The 19,785-nt window shown below is 33.5% G+C and overlaps 1 protein-coding gene across 2 annotated transcripts; it reads left to right on the top strand.

The window, feature by feature from the left end:
• Positions 1–3,973: 3,973 nt before the first annotated feature.
• Positions 3,974–18,252, top strand: LOC110415156 (P-loop containing nucleoside triphosphate hydrolases superfamily protein). Of its 2 annotated transcripts, XM_021426706.2 has the most exons (24): positions 3,974–4,272; positions 4,800–5,082; positions 5,187–5,284; positions 5,936–6,025; positions 6,890–6,942; positions 7,715–7,780; positions 7,861–7,914; positions 8,066–8,125; positions 9,078–9,156; positions 9,509–9,576; positions 9,904–9,966; positions 10,179–10,283; positions 11,241–11,345; positions 11,507–11,614; positions 11,766–11,912; positions 13,335–13,517; positions 13,658–13,816; positions 14,624–14,854; positions 15,118–15,258; positions 15,342–15,467; positions 15,556–15,606; positions 15,913–15,960; positions 16,069–16,218; positions 16,898–18,252. In XM_021426706.2, exons 2-24 carry the CDS (start codon positions 4,835–4,837, stop codon positions 17,417–17,419), a joined length of 2,955 nt encoding a protein of 984 aa, XP_021282381.1. In that variant the 5' UTR covers positions 3,974–4,272; positions 4,800–4,834; the 3' UTR covers positions 17,420–18,252. The 2 variants fall into 2 exon arrangements, with proteins under 2 accessions (XP_021282381.1, XP_021282385.1); XM_021426710.2 differs by lacking the exons at positions 3,974–4,272; positions 4,800–5,082; positions 5,187–5,284; positions 5,936–6,025 and adding an exon at positions 6,079–6,706.
• Positions 18,253–19,785: the final 1,533 nt, after the last annotated feature.

Here is a 19,785-nt window from a genome sequence, read left to right as displayed (position 1 = left end):
GAAATTTGAGAAAAATATGGGTCTAATATCATATAAAAAAAAAAAAAGTAGTATCGAAGATGAAAATAAAGCCTACTCATTTGTGTTCAATTTCAATGTATTTATAGTACAAATATAGGACTAAATAGATTATACAAAGATAAAATTTTATCAAGCTATCTTATATTAGCTTGAATAAATATCTTGTCGAGTTATTTTATCTAAGATTAAAGTGAAGAAAGAACTTCTTTAATCTAAGTGTGATTGACTTTGTTTTACACTTCCCTTTTTAAATATTTTTTATAATTAAATTGGAATAACATCTTATCATATGCTCATCTTATCAAAAGATGCATTAATCTTTTAAGATGTTGGAATATCATCTTGTTGTATGCTTATCTTATTAGAAAATACATTGATATCTCAAAGATGTATTGTTCTGTTGAATCCTCTAGAGAAACATTATTAATTTAAGTAGATTAGTGTGATAAGTTCATTATTAATTAGATTACTTTTGTTTAGGGAAAGATTTGTTATTAATTTTTGCTTAATTTATTAAAATCCTTTATAAGTATAACATTGATTTTTTTTTAATTGAAAAAAGACATGGGAAAAGCATAGTGTATCTCAAAAAATCATAAAATCCAACAACTATATATGTAACATAATTCAATATTCAATTCTTTTAACATTTTATAAAAAGTAAAATGATTTGAGTTTAAGATCTCACATGCACTCTTTTATTATCAAATGCATATTCGGCTAGTGTTACGGATCCATATTTTCAACTCAAAAAATAAACATAATAAATGATAAAATATTCATATTTATGTATCCAAAACTCATCCAATTGTGCAAAGAAGCTCTTGTTACATGGGCTCTTCACCTATAAGATGAGAGGATTACATTGGTTTGAGTTTATCTCAAATCTTGTATCCCTCATGAAAGTTTCACATTAATGAAGATTTGGATCTGTTCTAATACCATTTGTCATGAATTTATGTTTTTAACTCAAAATATATATTTAATTGACGATAAAAAACTTATTTTTATATATCTAAGATTTATCGAATCTGTTATTCATATGCACAAACAAAGGGAAGGGTTTAGAAGGAGCCCTCATCCTCCAAAGTTTTAAAAATTTATAAATTTTTCCTTATTTTATTTTAAATATTTATAATTTTACCCTTAATTTTTTAAAAATTTTATAATTTCATCTCTTCAAATATTAAATTATTTTTTATCTTCTCAAATCTAAAATCCTGACTTGGCCCTTGCTGATATGGGACCCGCAATAGAATTTGGGTTACCATTTTGAGTCACACTAATTATCATCATTTCTTTTTTTTTTTTTACCATGGTAATTTTAATTCTAATGAAAATGACGATAAAGGGTTCATAGATTATGTACCTTTCATTTGTAACGGTTTAGTCCATGTGTATAAAAGGCATAATGGGTAAAATAAGCTCTCAAATTAAAGACAAAATTTTCACTGAAACCCTTATTATTCATTTAAGACAATCAAACCCTGATACTACCATTTTGAAACAATAAAACCCAATTTTGGACAACAAAACTCATGTACTATCATGTGCTAACGATTTCTAATGCCAACATGTCCAAAGGAGCACGTGCTTAAATGCTAAACAAATAAAAAAAACTTATTTTTAAATAAAAATGCATAAAAATAAGCCAAATCACAAATTACTAATTACTAATAAAAGCCAAAACAGACCCACCAATTGTTGTACTAATACAATTAAAAAGCCAATTAAAAAATTAAAGTAAAATTCAGGACAAAATCGGTTCTTCCTCTAAGCTTTTTAGTTATTCAAAATCATCTCTTTCCCACATTTTCTTACGAACCAAACAAATTCAAACCTCAAAAATTCAAAAGATATAATGATTGGAAGGGCAAGTGAAAAAGAATAAAAAAAACAAAATACTGGGTGTCTTTTGATTTTCAATTCAAGTTTTGGTTGTTACAACGAGGTGGATTTGAAGTTTGGAGATTAAAGTAACACGAAGTTGGGCTTTGGTTTAAAATTTTTTTATTATTTTATATTGAATTTAGCTAAATTTATTTTGTATCATTATGTTTGTCATAATTAAATATTATTGATGATTTTTAATTTCTTAACTTTTGAGAATTGACATGTCAGCTAGTTTCATGGACGTGTTAAGTGTCGTATCAGCTGGATTTGTCCACATGGATTGCAAGCATAGATGCTACAACGGTCTGTTAATGACATCATCATTTTTCATTTAAATTGGACTTAATCATAAAAAGTTAATAATATAAGGACTTAATTGCATCAAATGACAGAGTGACGGCTTTAATAAAAATTTCTTTATAATTAGAGGACTTATTTATGCCATTAAAAAGAGTTGCATGATACGCTTAACAAGCCACTTGCCAAATTCTTAGATATTATTTTTTCAACATGTTCTTTCTCCCAAATTGCAATAGGGAACAAATTGCTTTTATTGCAATCTCTACAATCGTACTTCTTTTGGTAATTTGCATGGCCACCGCCACCGCCACCGCCACCGAAGCTTCATGATTTTAACCATTTAGGCCCTACTGTTATGTGTCGTATGGCAAAGTTACAAGATCGAACAACTATATGTGAAGGTGATAGTCTCTTTTACAAAAAAAAGTTAAATTAATTACATTTGATATTTAAATTATAGTCAAATATTGGATTTAATAATTAAAGTTTAAAAATACGCATTTAGATATTTGAACTATATTTTGGTTTATTAATGAATCAGTTTTCAAATAAATAAAAACTTATTACTTCGAAAAATAAAGAATTGAACTAGTTTTTGTGAAGACTAAGGATTTAAATCATGCTATAAGTTAAAATTATTAATTTGAGTAGAAGAAATAATTATAATTATTAACTAAATAATAGGTATATAGATCTTTTAATCAAATATTAGATTCAAATCTTTTTCTAATACTAACAAAAAAATTAAGATAAAATACTTACACCTTCTAAGTTTTAATTGACATTTTAAACAAGTTTATTAATTTTTAAAATAACTACATTTTAAAAGTGTAAATATTATTAATAAAATTATAAAAAAATTAAAATATTTTTTTATTAATTTAAAAAATATTATTATATTTTTATAAAAAAAATAAGAAACATCGATCGTTGCTTCACAACACTCCAAGAAAGAATCAACGCTCTCCAAATTGACAGCTTTTTCTAATAAATAAAAGATTAATAAAATTATATAATAATAATTTTAAAAATTAATTAAAAATAAAATTAATTTTTATTATATTATTAAATTAATAAAAATAATAATAATTAAACTTATATATTTAATAAAAATAATTTTTTAAATAAAATATTTGTATTAAAAAGTAATATCTTTACGTATAATTTTGAGCAGTAAAAATATTTTATCTAAAAAATTAAATCATTGTAGGAACTGTGAGTGGGACCTGCAGTTGGGAGTACGAGTGATCAAATATTCGAAAAGGGTTCATGTCAAACAAAACATGAGTTAGTTTTTTGAATTTTGACCTCTAAACTCTAACTAAAACAAAGTATTTCATTATTATTACAAAATATGACAAAATAGGATAAAAAAAAAAGAAAACAGTACTAACATTTTAGGTTTTTTGGCAAAAGTTTGTCTTATTTCGTAGCAGCCAATTGGGAAAAAGCTTATGAAACATTGCAGATTCCGACACGTGTACCACCGAAAATGGGTCCCACCACTTGTCTGCCGCCAGTGTCACTTACCTCCTTCTCACGCGACTCCTGTGATCGTGTCATGTACACTCATTACTCATTTTGGCGCTAAAATAAAAAAAAAAAGAAAAAAGAAATTCTATCATCATGCAAGAATTACACCACCCATTTGTGTTTTTCTTTTTAATTTTTTATTTGCTCTCTAAAAAGGTCGGAGGATTGAAAAATGCGGTTTGCCTTAGGCTTTGATGAAGGGCATCGCTTCCAAGGCAAGCAAAAAAGCTACTCTGCCTACTAAAATTAGGGAGAAAAGAATAGAAAGGGAGAAAAAGAGAAGAGAGAGAAAAAAAAGAGCAGTTCTCTTTCTCTTTCTTTTGCTCCCGAACTGATGAGTGATTATGATGTTTTTCTTGTAATCCTTTATCGTATATACAAAGACTCTTAATCTTTCTTACTCTCTCAATATTTTCTTCTAACTGTTAGATCTGTAGATTCTATTTTTTTTCTCTCTCTCACTTCGAAAAGGATCTTAGAACTCTCTGTTTGTATTATCCACAATGCTCTTCTGATACTGTCTAGGTAAACTTTCTTTTGTTAAAATGCATTAAAGTATAACTGAAGGTCAACAAAAGAAAATCTAAAGAAAAATTTTGGTGTGTTTTTTTTTTTCTTTTGGATTGAAGAGGTGAAGTTTTGAGATAAAAAAGAGTTTTTAGCTGTTTTATGCATTTTTTCTCTTTTTTGAAATGGTTGTGTTTTGTGTGTGTTTGATTGGTCAGAAAATTGAGGATGTAGAAAGGAAGTGATTTTCATTTTTCTCTTTCTTTTTTTTGGTTCTTTTTGCATTGTGAAAAGTCAACTGAATTTACCTGCAATGTTGACTGGGAAAGTAGATATTTCTTCGCTCTTAAAGAACAATTTGATTACTTGATGAAACTCAAAAATTTTGGAACTGCTTCGACTTTCTATTTCTGAAAAACAATTTTGTTACGGTGTAGCTATTTTCAGAAACTAATTTCTACTTTGTTTTTTTTTCTCCAATTTTGTGGTTTCTATTTTCCAGTTGTTTGTCTAATTGATTTTTGTTTTTTGTTTTCTTCTTCCAGTGTGTAAAAGGGAGTGATATTTTGTTGAAGTGAAAATGTCGTCGAAAAGAGGACTGAAATCAAAGAAATTAGGTTCAAGCAACTTAAAAGCTGCAAATTCGCCTTCATCTTCAACAACTTCGTCATCAAAACAGTTCCTAGAAACATCTGTCGATGGCCAGAGCTCACCAGCATCTTCATCGGCTCGAAGCAAGCCACAATACTTTTACTCTGAAAATTTGCATTTGGATGCCGACCGATCCAAGGAGAATGTCACCGTCACGGTTAGGTTTCGTCCTCTCAGGTACATTATTTTGTTTTAGCTCTCTGTCTGTATTTTGTTTCATTTATTGGTTGATGAAGGCTTATAAATTTGATTGGCGTTCGTATTGGCTTTTGTGGATGTAGTCCGAGGGAAATTCGTCAAGGCGAGGAGATTGCTTGGTATGCAGATGGGGAGACTATTGTGAGAAATGAACATAATCCGTCCATAGCATACGCATATGGTTAGTTTTGTAGATTTTGTCAGCTAACTGTTTTTTTTTTTCAAAGAGAATTTCAATGGTCAGGTAATTTGATGCACTTGACGGAAGGAACCCTTGGGTTTTACTCAGAGTCATGTTTACCAGACACTGACTAATGAAAAATGTAGAACAAAAAAATTTGTTGGGGAAATTTAGGTAGCAAAGAGCTGGAAATATTCAAAACTCATTTCATAACATCGGTATTACCTTTTAGGATGTTTTATGCCCCTAAAATTGTTTTTATTTTGGAGGATTCTAAGTTTTATGTTTTTGTGGAACATTTCTCCCTCGACTATTTACATGTAAATTTAACATTCTTAGGTTGAGCATGTTCTGTTTCTGGTTTGTCATTTTTTATTGTGTACAGAAGCTTCATTAAGTTCAGATTAAGGTTTGTGTTGTCTATGTGTGTGAAATAGCACAATGATACCATAGGAGGTTTGACAAATATTTGCTCATTTGTCTAAATTTTAAGAAAAATTTCCTTTTCTCTCATTTTTATTTGAGGCATCTGGCTCATTGACATAAAGTAGATATATATATTATCAAGTGGACCTTTTTCCTTTTTCGGTATAAAATTTTTTAAGCATTCTATATTTCAGTTAATTGATCTGTTATTTCTTATGCTTCTAGATCGAGTTTTTGGCCCTACAACTACTACGCGCCATGTCTATGATGTTGCTGCTCAGCATGTTGTCAATGGTGCCATGGAGGGCATCAATGGTAAATTGTGAAGATCCCTCTTCTTAGTGAATGTGGCTCTTACATCATTCACAGCTTGCTTGAATTCTATCCTCATCCGATGAAATACAGTGTCCTTGTTTTCTCAATGGGGCTCTTACTAGAAAAAGGAATTCATTACCTTTGAATTATCAATGGTGGCCAAAAGAAAGTTAATGAGCTAGTTGATAAGGACAGAGATTATTCCATGACCACCTATGGAACCAATGTTAAGGCAATTATGGGACTTAATAGTTTTGTTTAGTTTGATGCACCATGGGCTGATGGTATTATGAATGCTTGCCTGTGACCAGGCAAAACTGCTGGCTTTGTGACCTGCATAGTTTTGGTTGTATGTCAGTTTCGGTCACTCTTTCAGAATCTATAACAAGATGTGAAGATATTGCCAAGGCTTCCTACTAAGGGCAAGGTTGAATCTCGTGATTTTGCTTATAAGATCATTTGAGTGGGCTTCCAGAGTATAAGAGGTTTTCAGAATGCTTTTGCATATGGTCATTTTTTAGTGACTGCAATTTATCTTGACCATTCACAGCACTGGATTGAGACCTAATTTTTAATTGGTCCTATTTCAGCCCTCTACCTTGTAATCTCTCTGTAGGAGGACCATTTTAACGTAGCAAAACTCAATTTGATATTTCTGGAGCCAATAGATTTGCTTCCAAGGTATCCTAAACTTCCTTGGTAACTACCGTTTCAGGCAAAAAGCCACCTAGACTTCACTGAATAGAAGTACTTGCAGTTTTGCATCAGAAGTTGATGGATTGATATTGAAACTTCTGGCATTTAATTTGTATTTCTCAAAGCATTTTTGTTCCTGTAGCTTACAGTGTTAAATTCTGTTCACAGGCACCATTTTTGCTTATGGTGTGACAAGTAGTGGGAAGACTCATACAATGCATGTAAGAATAAATAATTCGTACTTCTTTTCCTTATCATTGTTTGTATGTTGTCGATTGCACGATGGTCTCACCTATTTTAGTTTCATCTAAATTTACAATTCAACGGGATGTTAATTTTTCATTTGAGTTATGGAGACCAAATAGTCAGTTCCTTTTGCTGTTACACCTTAGTTAAGAATTGGTTTATTATTAATGTTAAGATTTTCATACTAGGATGTAGAGAATTGGATTAATAATTATTTTTTATTGGATATAAAAGCAAAAAGGGGTTGTGGACTGGTTATTTAACCTTATAAGTTAGTGCAGTAAGCTTTGAAGTTTACTGTGCTTTTTAAGTTAAATCTAAAATTTTGTATCTTCCTTTTCTGACATGCTTAGAAGCAGCAGTAATTCTTTATTTGAAGCTGTAATATCCTGCTCTTCTTCCTCCATGGTTCATTCTAGCTATTAATGAAAACATTTTATGTGGGGCTATGAATATATATATATGTATGTATGTATGTATGTATGTATGTATGTTTGTATGTATGTATGCAAATGTAAAACTTCATAGGCAAATGCTCGTATTTTCTCATGGAATATCTGGAAAATCTTTGAGACTTTAAGCATGTATTTTTTCTCAAATACTGTGCAATTTCTACATGCAAAATTGTGATACATGGTGTGCTTTGGTCTGGAATTAGTGTTTCATGTACGGAAAAGACAAATTATGTGTTTGTATTTGAAAATACAAGTAGCATGCTTGATTTCATCTTAATTGCTGTTATGGTAGGGTGATCAGAGGTCCCCTGGAATTATACCACTTGCAGTGAAGGATGCTTTTAGTATTATTCAGGAGGTACTTATACGGGATCTTGACATGTTTAATTTCTATTTCTTGTACTTTTCATGGATACTAATGGGCCAATTATGCTGCAGACACCAAACCGGGAGTTTCTTCTTCGTGTTTCATACCTGGAGATCTATAATGAGGTGAGCTTCTTCCCTTTTTTCCTTAGCTATTAGCCTGTTATTCTTCTCTCTACCTTGACAACCCTTCTTTTCCCTACAAATTGAACTAGCTCCAAATCTGCTTTTTCCTTTCATACAATGTAACTCTTCTTCAAGGTTTTCATCATTTCAGGTTGTTAACGACTTATTAAATCCAGCAGGACAAAATTTGAGAATTAGAGAAGATGCTCAGGTACTTGTTTATCGGTTCTGATCCTTGTTTGATGTGTTATCCTTGTCATTTATAACCTTTCTACTTTTAAAATGATGTCTACTATTTGCCATTGCCTTTTTTATTCTTCTTCTATGGTTAGGTAATGCTTCAATAGTACCTTAGATTAACTTCGGTAAATGTGGAAATTATGTTAATTGGACATTGATGTTGAGCTTTTGGCATGTGTGTCCTGTTTTATCATCCAAATGAGGCCAACTTTAGTTTATGACTATTTAATTTCAGCTTAGTATCATAAGTTCTAGAATGATGATGTGCAGGGGCGAAGCCAGGAATTTATTCTTTGGGGGGCCAAGATAAAAGTAGGATCAACTTCTTTAATTGGAAATAAAATAATAAAAAAAGAATACTGATCTCAATTAATTATAATGTAATTACATAAAAAATATAAATTTCATTCCACAATTACAAAAATTTATGGGATACATAAAGGATTGAATAAAATTAGTCCAACTAATACAGTGATTTTTTTTCTAAAGAAATAACAAATAAAAGTTATGAACCTTTTAAAACAGTGAGCTTTAAAATGGAAAATGCTGGTAGAAAAAAAAAAAATTAGGTTTTACCATTTTTTGAGTGAGAATGCATGTATTTGGAAAATTTTGATGAGCCAAGAGGGGGCCAGGGCCCCTGCCGGCCCCTCTGGGTTCATCTCAATTATGTGGCAAGTACACATCTGTAAAAATGCTTAGTGGTTCCTTGTAGTGGCCAGGTTTGTGCACTAGGGAATATGCTGTTTGCCTTGTCTTTAAATTCTTTGATATTTGTTTGCTATTTTTCCAACAATATAATCATTCTTCTTCTGATTAGATTATTAAGAGTGTGATGCAGTTTAGTTGTTATCATTGATATGGCTAGTGTTTGTTACATTTTGGAAGTGTGTTATTTATTTATTGCTGGTTAATGGCTGTAGGGAACCTTTGTTGAAGGAATAAAGGAAGAAGTTGTACTATCCCCTGCTCATGCCCTCTCTCTTATAGCAGCTGGAGAAGGTAAATCATGCTGGCATGTTTTGCGATATCCAGGGAGTAGTTGTCCAAATTAGAACTGGAAGATTGTGTAGAGAGCTTCTGTGGGCCCAAACTTCTGATCATTTATGTTACCTAAACTAATATTAGCTATCTATTTTGAAATTGGATAAAATGACTATGTTGTTTACAGACTCAAAAAAGAGGGAGCTCATGCGCATGAAATTTTTGATGTAGATGTGTATTTGTATGGGGCTGTCCTCTTCATTGCACGCTTTGTCAATGTTTGTTATTTGGGCCTATGTCCTTTTCCTTCTGCTAGCAGTAATTGAATTTTTTCAATACTATTTGATTGGATTTAATTCTTTGAAAACAGAACACAGACATGTTGGATCAACTAACTTCAATTTACTCAGCAGCAGGAGCCATACAATATTTACACTGGTATACTAAATATTTACTCAGCATCTTGTAAAAGTTCCTTGTCTTCTCCCCCTGTTTTGGTTTTACCACTTCACGTGAAAAGATGTTTGCTGATGCTATTGCTATTTTAAGTGGTAACCACTGCAATCTGTTTATCTAAGTATTTGCAAGAAATAAAGTTGTTTCCCTGTTTTGAAGTGTTGATTCATTGCAGTTACATGTCAAATATGTTAATAATGCTTGCTGTAGTTCCGATTCCGGATGGTGTATTTGATTAATTGATGGTCATTACATGTTCACATATTCACTGCCACAGCTGATTATTTCCTCTGACCACCTTGTCTATAGACGATAGAGAGCAGCCCATGTGGTGAAAATAGTGAAGGCGAAGCAGTAAATCTGTCACAGCTGGTAAATTCTACAGCCTTGATCCTGGGGCCAATATCAATTACATTTTGGTTACTTCTTTATGTTTCCTATTTTGTCCAATTTTTATTTATTACTTTATTTATATATGTTTACCCTCTTCTCTCATTTGGGCAGGAGCTAACGGTATTAATGTCTATGTATTACACTGTTGATGAAAACATTTTAACTTTTCCATATTTTACTTATACATGCAGAACCTCATCGATCTGGCAGGTTCTGAGAGCTCGAAGGCTGAAACAACTGGTGTTAGACGAAAAGAAGGATCTTATATCAACAAAAGCTTGCTAACTCTAGGAACTGTGAGCCCTGATTTTCTATTTTTGTTTGAGTCACAGTGGAAATTGAACTGTTCTGGGTTTGCATTAAGTTCTTTCTCTTTAATCTCTCAATCAGTAGTTGATCATATATAGTCCACCATTTCTGGTGTGTGTGAGAGCTGTAATGCATGGATATGCTTTTGGTTACTTGATTTAAATTCAATGTTAACTGTAACAAGAGTTATGGGAGTATATATGTAACTACAGCAGAGTAGCATTAAAGTGACTTCCTATATATTCTCAACATGGTTTCTTTTTCTTTTCCCCTCTAAAATATTGTTAACATTAAAAGGGAGACGCCAAAAAGGTTTTTCCTAATATATTAGTGGGTGTTGAATGAAACTAGTATAAAGTGTTGAATGTTCTTAATTTTCTTCTTTGAATAAATGTTTGCTGAGATATCAGATTTTTAAATTGTTAAGACCAGTCTGTAACAACCATATACTTTCAACCTCATACACAGATGAATTCATGCCTATGTATCAAGAACTTTTCATTTTGTTCTCTGATCGTATACGATGCAGATAAACTTGTAAATAAAATACAAAGAGAAAATGCTACATGTCTGGGCTAAATTTTGTTGACTGTTATGCATTTCTGGATTATTTTAATGTACAAGGGTGTCTCTGAGATGTCTTCTTTAACATTTTTTGGTAAGTTAACTGCGGAAGATATTTTAGAGCACATGATAATACTCTGTTCTTATAACTGCTGGCATTGACAGCTATTGGGATCTGATGACATAGACATACCATTTTGCTTTATTTAGTGGTTTCATAACATGTTCTCTCTCTCTAAATCAGTGATTTTGGTGTTTACTTGATCTTTGATGAACAATAGTAATTTCCCTATGGTCTGATGCATATTTGTAAATGCTATTACAAATGTCTTTTTTACGGGATAAACTTGGCTTAGAATTTGACCTTGTGATATTTGTAGGTAATATCTAAATTGACAGATGGGAGAGCCACTCATATACCATATAGGGATTCTAAGCTGACGAGGCTGCTTCAGTCCTCATTAAGTGGTCACGGGCGTGTATCTGTAAGCATCATTGTTGGATACCTTTGTTGAAAAACATGTTATATCTGGGTCAACAAAAAGATATTAGAAATATGTAAATGTGTCACCATATTCCTCTCTGAATAAGCACTACTTGCTTAAGGTTTCTTCTTATTTGTTTTCTTTTCTGTCCAAAATTTTAGCTCATTTGCACTGTCACACCTTCATCAAGTAACACAGAAGAGACGCACAATACACTGAAATTTGCTCACCGTGCTAAACACATTGAAATCCAAGCAGCACAGAACAAGGTATGCACATATTTTTATCAATCCTGTGTGTGTATTTATTACATACTTACATACGTATGTGTGTGTGTGTGTGTACATGCACACACATACAACTAATATATTTAGAATATTATTTTTTATAATTTTTATTATTTACTTTGTCAAAATGTAGATTATTGATGAGAAATCACTTATCAAAAAATACCAAAATGAGATACGCTGTTTGAAGGAAGAGTTGGAACAATTGAAGCGTGGTATTGTAACAATTCCTCAACTAAAAGATATTGGAGAAGATGATATTGTACTCTTAAAGCAGAAGGTACATTTCTTGTGCATTGACTACAATTGCTGAAGGTTAATGTTTAATTGTAGTTTGATCTAATTGTGAATCTAGTCTATGGGGAAAATTTGCTACTTCATAAGTTCCATTGTAGACTATGATGTCATTGTGTGTTTGTAAGTATGTGATTTGAGCTCATAGAGAGGTAGGCAGTAGTTCAAAATGCTGACTCCTTGTGGTACTCTGTGCTTAACGTTTTAACATATTTAAGAAGTGTCGTGCCTTGCTTAAGTGGTAGCATCCTTTTATTTTGTGGGTTATGTGGGTTGTGGAGTTAAATTTTGTCAATAACAATACAGTCTATCCTGCTCATTCCTATACTGTTAATGATTCTGTCTAGCAAAATATTATCTAAGACTTAGCAACCGTTGACCAGTTTCCTTCATAACATATTATCACTGAGGCATGTGGATGGTATGAGATTCTCTTTATGAGCAATCTTTTGCTCAATAATCGGTCATTTTGATTTTGGTAATTTATGTTTATTTTTTTAAGCAGTTCTGAGTATAGAAAAAGTAATAGTTTTGACCCGTTGTGGGGGGACTCTACTCTTTATGCATTTTCTGGAAAGGCTGTGGAAACTTCTTTGCTTCTGGTTACCATATACAAAGTACTGACAGATTACCTGATTCCTCAGCAAGTTAATAGCAGGTGTGGGCAAAAGTAAATTAAAGAAGGTTTTCTACACTACATGGTTTGGAAAAATATCTTCAGCAGGCTTTCCTATCATTAAGATAAAACTTTTGCTTGATGCCAGACATTTTGAACTTCTTCCTTCATTGTCAATTTGTTGTTATTCTATTCATGTTAACATGGCCGCTGTAGTTCTTGAATCTTTTGGTGACCTTAGATTAGAGACTTGGGGAGAAAAGCATACCAATTTTAGGTGCTTGTGGTAGATAGAGAAAATAATAACTTCCACAATATGGGGAATAACACTTTTTTTTCTGTTGCTGACCTTTCCATCTTCTCAATCTTTTGATGCTGCACTCCAAGATGATGAGTTGGGATTGGATGCTGCTGTGAAATCATATGGAAAAGACAAATTTAAGATAATTAACTCTGAAAAAATTCACAATAATGCTATCTTATGGGATCCTGTATGTTAACTTGGATTGATTTAGATTAGATTTCACCTCAACATTACAGTGCGTGACATGTTCTTGGCATAAACAGTGAACCTAAAGGCATCCTTGTGTCAAGTTGACATGTTTCTTTTTTCTTTTCCCTTGTATCACCTTTTTAAGAAAGTAATATTTTTAAGAAATAATCACTTGGTATCAGGTTAATTGAGTTGATGTAAATAGTTCTTGAATCATTGCTGCTAATTTTATCTCAGAGGGAAATAGAGAGAAGAATCACATTTTGACTTTGACAATTCTTTTGTTGTGATCTTTAAAGCTAGAAGATGGTCAAGTCAAGCTGCAATCAAGGTTGGAGCAAGAAGAAGAAGCGAAAGCGGCTTTATTGAGCAGAATACAGCGATTGACAAAATTGATTCTGGTCTCCACGAAAGCTTCACAGTCGTCAAGATTTCCTCAACGCCCTGGTCTTAGGAGGAGACATTCATTTGGAGAAGAAGAGGTATCATGGTTTATCTTAATTACTTCGTATACTAATTTTCATGTTTTGGTGGATGACTCGAGTTGTTTTTACAGCCTTCAGAGATCAACTTTGTGTAATCTGATTGTCTCTAATTATAGTTGCTTTTATATATTGCCCAGCTTGCATACCTACCACATAGAAGGCGGGACTTGATCGTGGATGATGACAATGTTGAGTTGTATGTTTCCCTTGAAGGGAATGCTGAAACTGGAGATGATACACTTAAAGAGGAGAAAAAGACTCGAAAGCATGGCTTGCTAAACTGGCTTAAGCTCCGAGTACGTTTGTTGTAGATCTTTAGTACTCTGTTTTTTAAAGTCAATGCTTATTGTTTTAATCAAGAATATAAACTTTGGGGTTAGTCTGGATAAAGTAGCTAGGATAGTAATGGGATTTCTTTCTCCTTCTGATCTTTACATTCATTTTAGCAACTCAGCATGCCAAAACAAATAATCTGAAAGTGGCTTACTGTTGTAATGGTAACTGTTGGCATTTGATTCATTAAAACTGGAGTGCCAATAAGTGGTTGCTCACTTGTCATTGTGGGATATCTGCTCTAAACTGCAATGGTTGTTGTCAATAATATTAAGTGAGAGCTTAGAATTTCTGATTATATACAGATGAGAATTATAAAACAGCTGAGCTAAATTTTTTTGGCTTTAATATTCTTTTTCCTCATTAAGATTTAATTTATTGCCTTGCAAAGTTAATTGCTTTGCACTTCTCTATGGGTTGAGTTTGTGAGACTAATCTGTACTATAATATGTAGCTAAAAATATTGTAAACTATTATATTTTTCTCTGAATCCTAAAAACTTGAAATTGATAACGTATTAATATTGCTGTGTAAGAAAAGAAAAAAGAAGAAAACTTAGTCTAGATGCCATTTTTCTTTTAATTTCATAATTGATGCTCATATAAAGGGCTTTTAGATAAATAGCTTGTGCAACTAAATAAGCTCATGCAAGCATTGATATCAAACTAGTTGGTGTCAGTTACATGAATATTTTTCTAGTGAATCATGCATAGAAGTAGATGCATCTTTTTCCTCCTTTGTAGCTTATATTATTTACAATTCTTGTCCAGAAACGTGATAGTGGTGTGGGGACATTGACGAGTGCGAGCGATAAATCAAGTGGAATTAAATCTAATAGTACACCTTCTACTCCTCAAGCAGGAAGCAATAACTTCCATGCGGAATCTAGGCTTTCCCAATCTTTACTCACAGCAAGTTCTCCACCCATGGATCTTCTATCAGATGGTAGACAAGATAGAGAAGTTCTAGAGGACAATTACATTGGGCAGGAGACACCTTTGGTATGAAAATGTTTTTATTTCTCTTTCTATTTTTTCATAATTACCCCTCCAAGTGTAATAGTTTTCAACTCATTTCTTTCATGCTCGGCTTCGTAAACATTTCAATTGCGTTATGGCATCCTCTCCCTGTTAAGGAATGTTATGTTGTCTAACTACAGTTAAATTTAGAATTTTCTGTGGCCTTATTATGTAATTTATTTTTGTTTTGAGGATTGTATTATGCGTAGTTCAGTAAGTAGATTTTGATTCCTTGTTTGTTCCAGACAAGCATAAAAACAATTGATCAGATAGATCTATTAAGGGAGCAGCAGAAGATTTTGTCTGGAGAGGTAGCACTCCATTCAAGTGCTTTAAAGCGGTTGTCTGAGGAGGCTGCCAGAAATCCCCAGAATGAACAGATTCAAGTAAACTACTGGCTTCATAACATCCTTGTTATTTGCTTTGGTCTTCCTAAAGACTGAATTTTGTTGTCCTTTTTGTATTTAAGGTCGAGATGAAAAAGTTGAGTGATGAAATCAGAGGGAAGAGTGAACAAATTGCTTTGCTAGAAAAGCAAATTGCTGATTCCATCATGGTTTCACACAACAAGATGGACAAATCAGAAATATCACAAGTAAGTTCAGCTTGTCTTATTGGTTCCATAGGCCATTTGCTTCTTCCTGTAGCTCCGTTTTTACACTCCTTTTTTTTTAATGCTACAGTCTATTGCTGAATTGGTGGCACAATTAAATGAGAAGTCCTTTGAACTTGAGGTAACCAATTTCTGTATATGTTCAATTAAGAATGTATTTCCATGAATCTTTGCACATAGACTAAAGGCATTTTAGCATCCCAAGTTAAATCAAGTTATCTGATGTTGTTCTAATAAGAAAACTTTTGGAGTCAGTACATTACCATGAGCTCCTACATAGTATAGCACAAGAGTCTACAAAAATTGAACAGCAGTGACACAGTCAAAGGAACCAAAGAATGCTATAAAACTTTCCTCAGCCCTTTGCTTGTTGTCCCTTTGATTCTTCTGATTTTCTCATGTACTGTGTTATAAATTCTGTTTCCAGGTTAAAGCTGCAGACAATCGGATAATCCAAGAGCAGCTCACCCAGAAGGTAGATATGCCTGCTCCACTTCTGTATAAATATATTTGTCCCATGCTCATGCCTCACAAGTATCAATCCAGTCTCAGAGCCAGCTCTGACTTGAACCTCTTTTATCAGATTTGTGAATGTGAAGGACTGCAAGAAACCGTTGCCTCCTTAAAGCAGCAGCTCTCTGATGCGCTAGAATCACAAAACAGTTGCCTGCAGGTGGACAAAGAAGCTGTGGCATCAAAAGATAAGAGTGAAGATTTGCTTATAAAACGACAGGTGCTTTTAAATCCTTGATGCCTTCGTTGCTCATATGGTACCTTAATTAAGTGGCTAAGTCATGCAATGGCATACCATTTACTTTTGTCCCCATGCTCTACTCCCCCTTAGTGATTGCAACATGTCTAGATGTTAATTTGTTAGATTATATCTTTTGAGGAATCAAAATGAAAATTGGAGGCAATCTCTTAGTTCCTTCGGTTATATGTTACACCTCTATATTTGTGTGGACAATTTGGTGCTTTATAATCATTCATAGTCTTTTTACAGAAAACTCTAGCATGGAAAGGGCAATAACTTCTTATGTCTCTAAATTTGTAATACATGCAATAAAGCAACCCACTTATATTTTTGACGTTATAACATTTTTTCTTCTCGCAGCACTTAAAATGCACAAAAGTCCTTAGAAGATAGAGCTTTGGTATCTGGATTAGCTAGTTAAATATGATTATAAAATTAGATGTCTTGTATGTATGTCTCTTGAGGTAAAGCTAGTTATCTTAAACATAGAAGTTTATATCATACCATGGCCTTTATGTTTTTCTTCCCAACTTATTCATTACAGTGATATTAGTATGTATGCTTGCTTAACATAATTTTCATTATGTACTGACTTTTTAATGATTTCACTTTCATGTAAGTCAACATTAGAGTTAAATTCCTGATTTTGCTTGATCAGGTGACAGAGATTGAAGAACTGAAGCAGAAAGTTGTGGAGCTAACTGAGTCAAAAGAACAGCTAGAATTGCGGAACCAGAAATTGGCTGAGGAGAGTTCATATGCCAAAGGGCTAGCCTCAGCTGCTGCTGTGGAGCTGAAGGCATTGTCAGAAGAAGTTGCTAAACTAATGAATCATAACGAGAGACTAGCTGCTGAATTGACAGCAGCAAAGAACTCTCCCAGCCAACGTCGGACAAGTACACTACGGAATGGCCGAAGAGAGAGTCTGACCAAACGAAATGACCAGGTTGGATCACCCTCCGATCTCAAGCGAGAACTGGCTATGAGTAAAGAGAGAGAGCTTTCATATGAAGCTGCTTTCCTAGAGAAGGATCATCGAGAGGTGGAGCTTCAAAGAAAGGTTGAAGAATCTAAGCACAGAGAAGCTTATCTGGAAAATGAACTTGCAAACATGTGGGTTCTTGTTGCCAAATTAAAAAAATCCAATGGAGTGGATACTGTCGGTTCAGAATCAACATAAGAGAAACAGCAAGGTGAATTTGAAGTGAACCAGGAATGATGGTTCAGTGGCTCAATTATCCAGTAATGATAATTCGGCTTCGGTTAGTGTTGGATTGGGAGAGTAGTGTTTAGAGAATGTTGTTGTGCATTGCAGATGGGGGCCATTGTGTATTCCATGTGAGTTTTTCTTTTGATTGATTCTTCAAATTTGTTGTATCCATTGGGCTCTTTCCTTCTGCCCCCTTCCTCACTTTTTATCCATTGGGGTATTGTATATGAAAAGCTTCACATGTGCATTAGTGTTGAAAGTTGTAGTTTTGTTTTTTGTCAGTTTTGCTGGAATGGAAGAGGTTCTTAGATCTCTTTCCCCCATCCCTTTAGCTGGACAGATCCCTTTTTCAGTTGCCCTTTTTGCTTCTTCTTCTGAACAGCAGACAGAAACTGAAGTGCTAAGCTATAGTTTTAGTATCCAAAGAAATACGTGGACAGTCCAAGTTGGTAAATTCAGTTTGGCGGATAATATGGAAAAAGCAAGCTAACCATGGATCACATTTCACAAAGGCCTTTATGGTATTGACGCATCAAGGCTTGCATCCTTTTCTTCTCGATTGAGTTAGTTCGATGTAAAAGGAAATATTTCTATGCTGTATTACCATTGAAGGAGTGAAATACATAGTAACTGCAGCTGAGCAAATTGTATATGGGTTTGAGAATTTGGAAAGAATTAAACTAGAATGACTAATTGTAGAATTTCTTATTGACTCTGATCATAGATAGACGAATTTGACTTTTACGAATCAAATGTAAGATGTGTCAATCGACTTCTACTACTTATTTACTTAATTCCGTCTTGATTTGGATTTGTTGATTTGTTCTTACGGTACATTGATTAATCTAATCTCTAAAATGGAGGAATATACATCAAAGGGAAACAGCACTGGATTTTAGATTCCACAACGACGACTTAGGATTAATGCATTATGCATCTCTGCATACAGAGAAAACAAAGAGGATAAAACAACAGCCAGGACCAAGCAAGAAAAAGGAGCAGATCGCATCCCTAGAGATAGCTACACAGATATCTTTATTATATCTTTATTTTTTCCTAATTTAAAGTTCCATAGTCCTAATGGCTTTCCGTTTAGAGCTTCAGATTTGAGTTCATCTTTTCTGAAAGAGCACCGTCTGCAGCCTTGTTCTCACTACCATGGGTCGTGCTTGTCTGTTTAAACAGATGGTTCAGCTCCAATGGCATCAGCTCCTCATAGCAGGGAGGCTCAAAATGATAATTCGAGTACCCAAAGCAACCCCCACAGCGATCTATGACTCCATATCCTGGAAAATTCTTAGTCAATGGCACCGAGCTGTCGGAGTCTTCGGCTTTTTTACCTTCATAAGCTGGCCCGGACACATGATCAGTACTGTCAGAGCCTGCTTGACCTATCAGGTCATCCCAATTACAGTCAATGAATTGGCAATCTTTGCAGGGTGGTATAACCTTTATATTGAAAGGCTCGATAACTATCCCTGGTATCGGCCTTGAGTTTCCCTTTCCCAGTAGTTCCTTGAGAGCAATTATCCCTGCCAAGGCTTCGTCCCTTGCAGTTAATGCAGCTTGATATTGGTCTCCTCCTAGGGCATCCGAGGAATGGGAATGGGATGTGGCCTCGGAGAACATGGAAGGACATGACCACATGGATTTCACCACTGCCTCCAGCCCCAGGCTCACCCTAGGCTTTGATGGAGCGGTTGAGCTCTCACGACAGTTTGCCTTGGCTTGCATGTTGACGATTTTGACTCAAAAGAAAGAACATCTAGAGAGAGGTCAGAGGTGGGGTTGGACTAGGTAAGCAAAGCAGGAGAGGCTATTTATTGAGGATTTTTGGTGTACCTTATTGATAACATATATATATGGTAAGAGTTTAGGGTTAAAAAAAAAAAGAAATGTTATTTACCAGGAAGGTATATATAAAATTTAAATTTTATTAAAATGTTTTTTTAATAAAATTTTAATAAAATCTATTTAAACATATTCGAATTTTACTTTTTTAATAAGAAAATCGTTCACTGATCACTAAATCAAATATTTAATTATTATTATTATTATTAATTTTTTAAAATATATATAATTATCATTTCATAGACATTTATCTTTCATGGTCTTCGAAAGGAACATAAAAAATTAAGATTTTATGAAAATGGTTTAGCCTTAAGTAGTAGACAGATAAGAGTAGATATGGCAATTAGGGCCACACCCCCACAAGTTTCCAAGTTAGTGCATGTAATTCCACGGTCTTATTAGCAGTATAGTCACCATATAAAAACCGGCTAAGGATGCATTAATTGATCCATTAAGACCACGTCTCTTTGTCAAGCAAATATGGA

This window comes from Theobroma umbraticum, unplaced genomic scaffold (genome assembly GCF_002168275.2).
Source record: "Theobroma umbraticum cultivar Fairchild unplaced genomic scaffold, ASM216827v3 scaffold_147.0, whole genome shotgun sequence".
Lineage (NCBI taxonomy): Eukaryota > Viridiplantae > Streptophyta > Magnoliopsida > Malvales > Malvaceae > Theobroma > Theobroma umbraticum.
The sequence above is the reverse complement of the archived record's forward strand: the minus strand, read 5'-3'. Positions and strand labels throughout refer to the sequence as shown.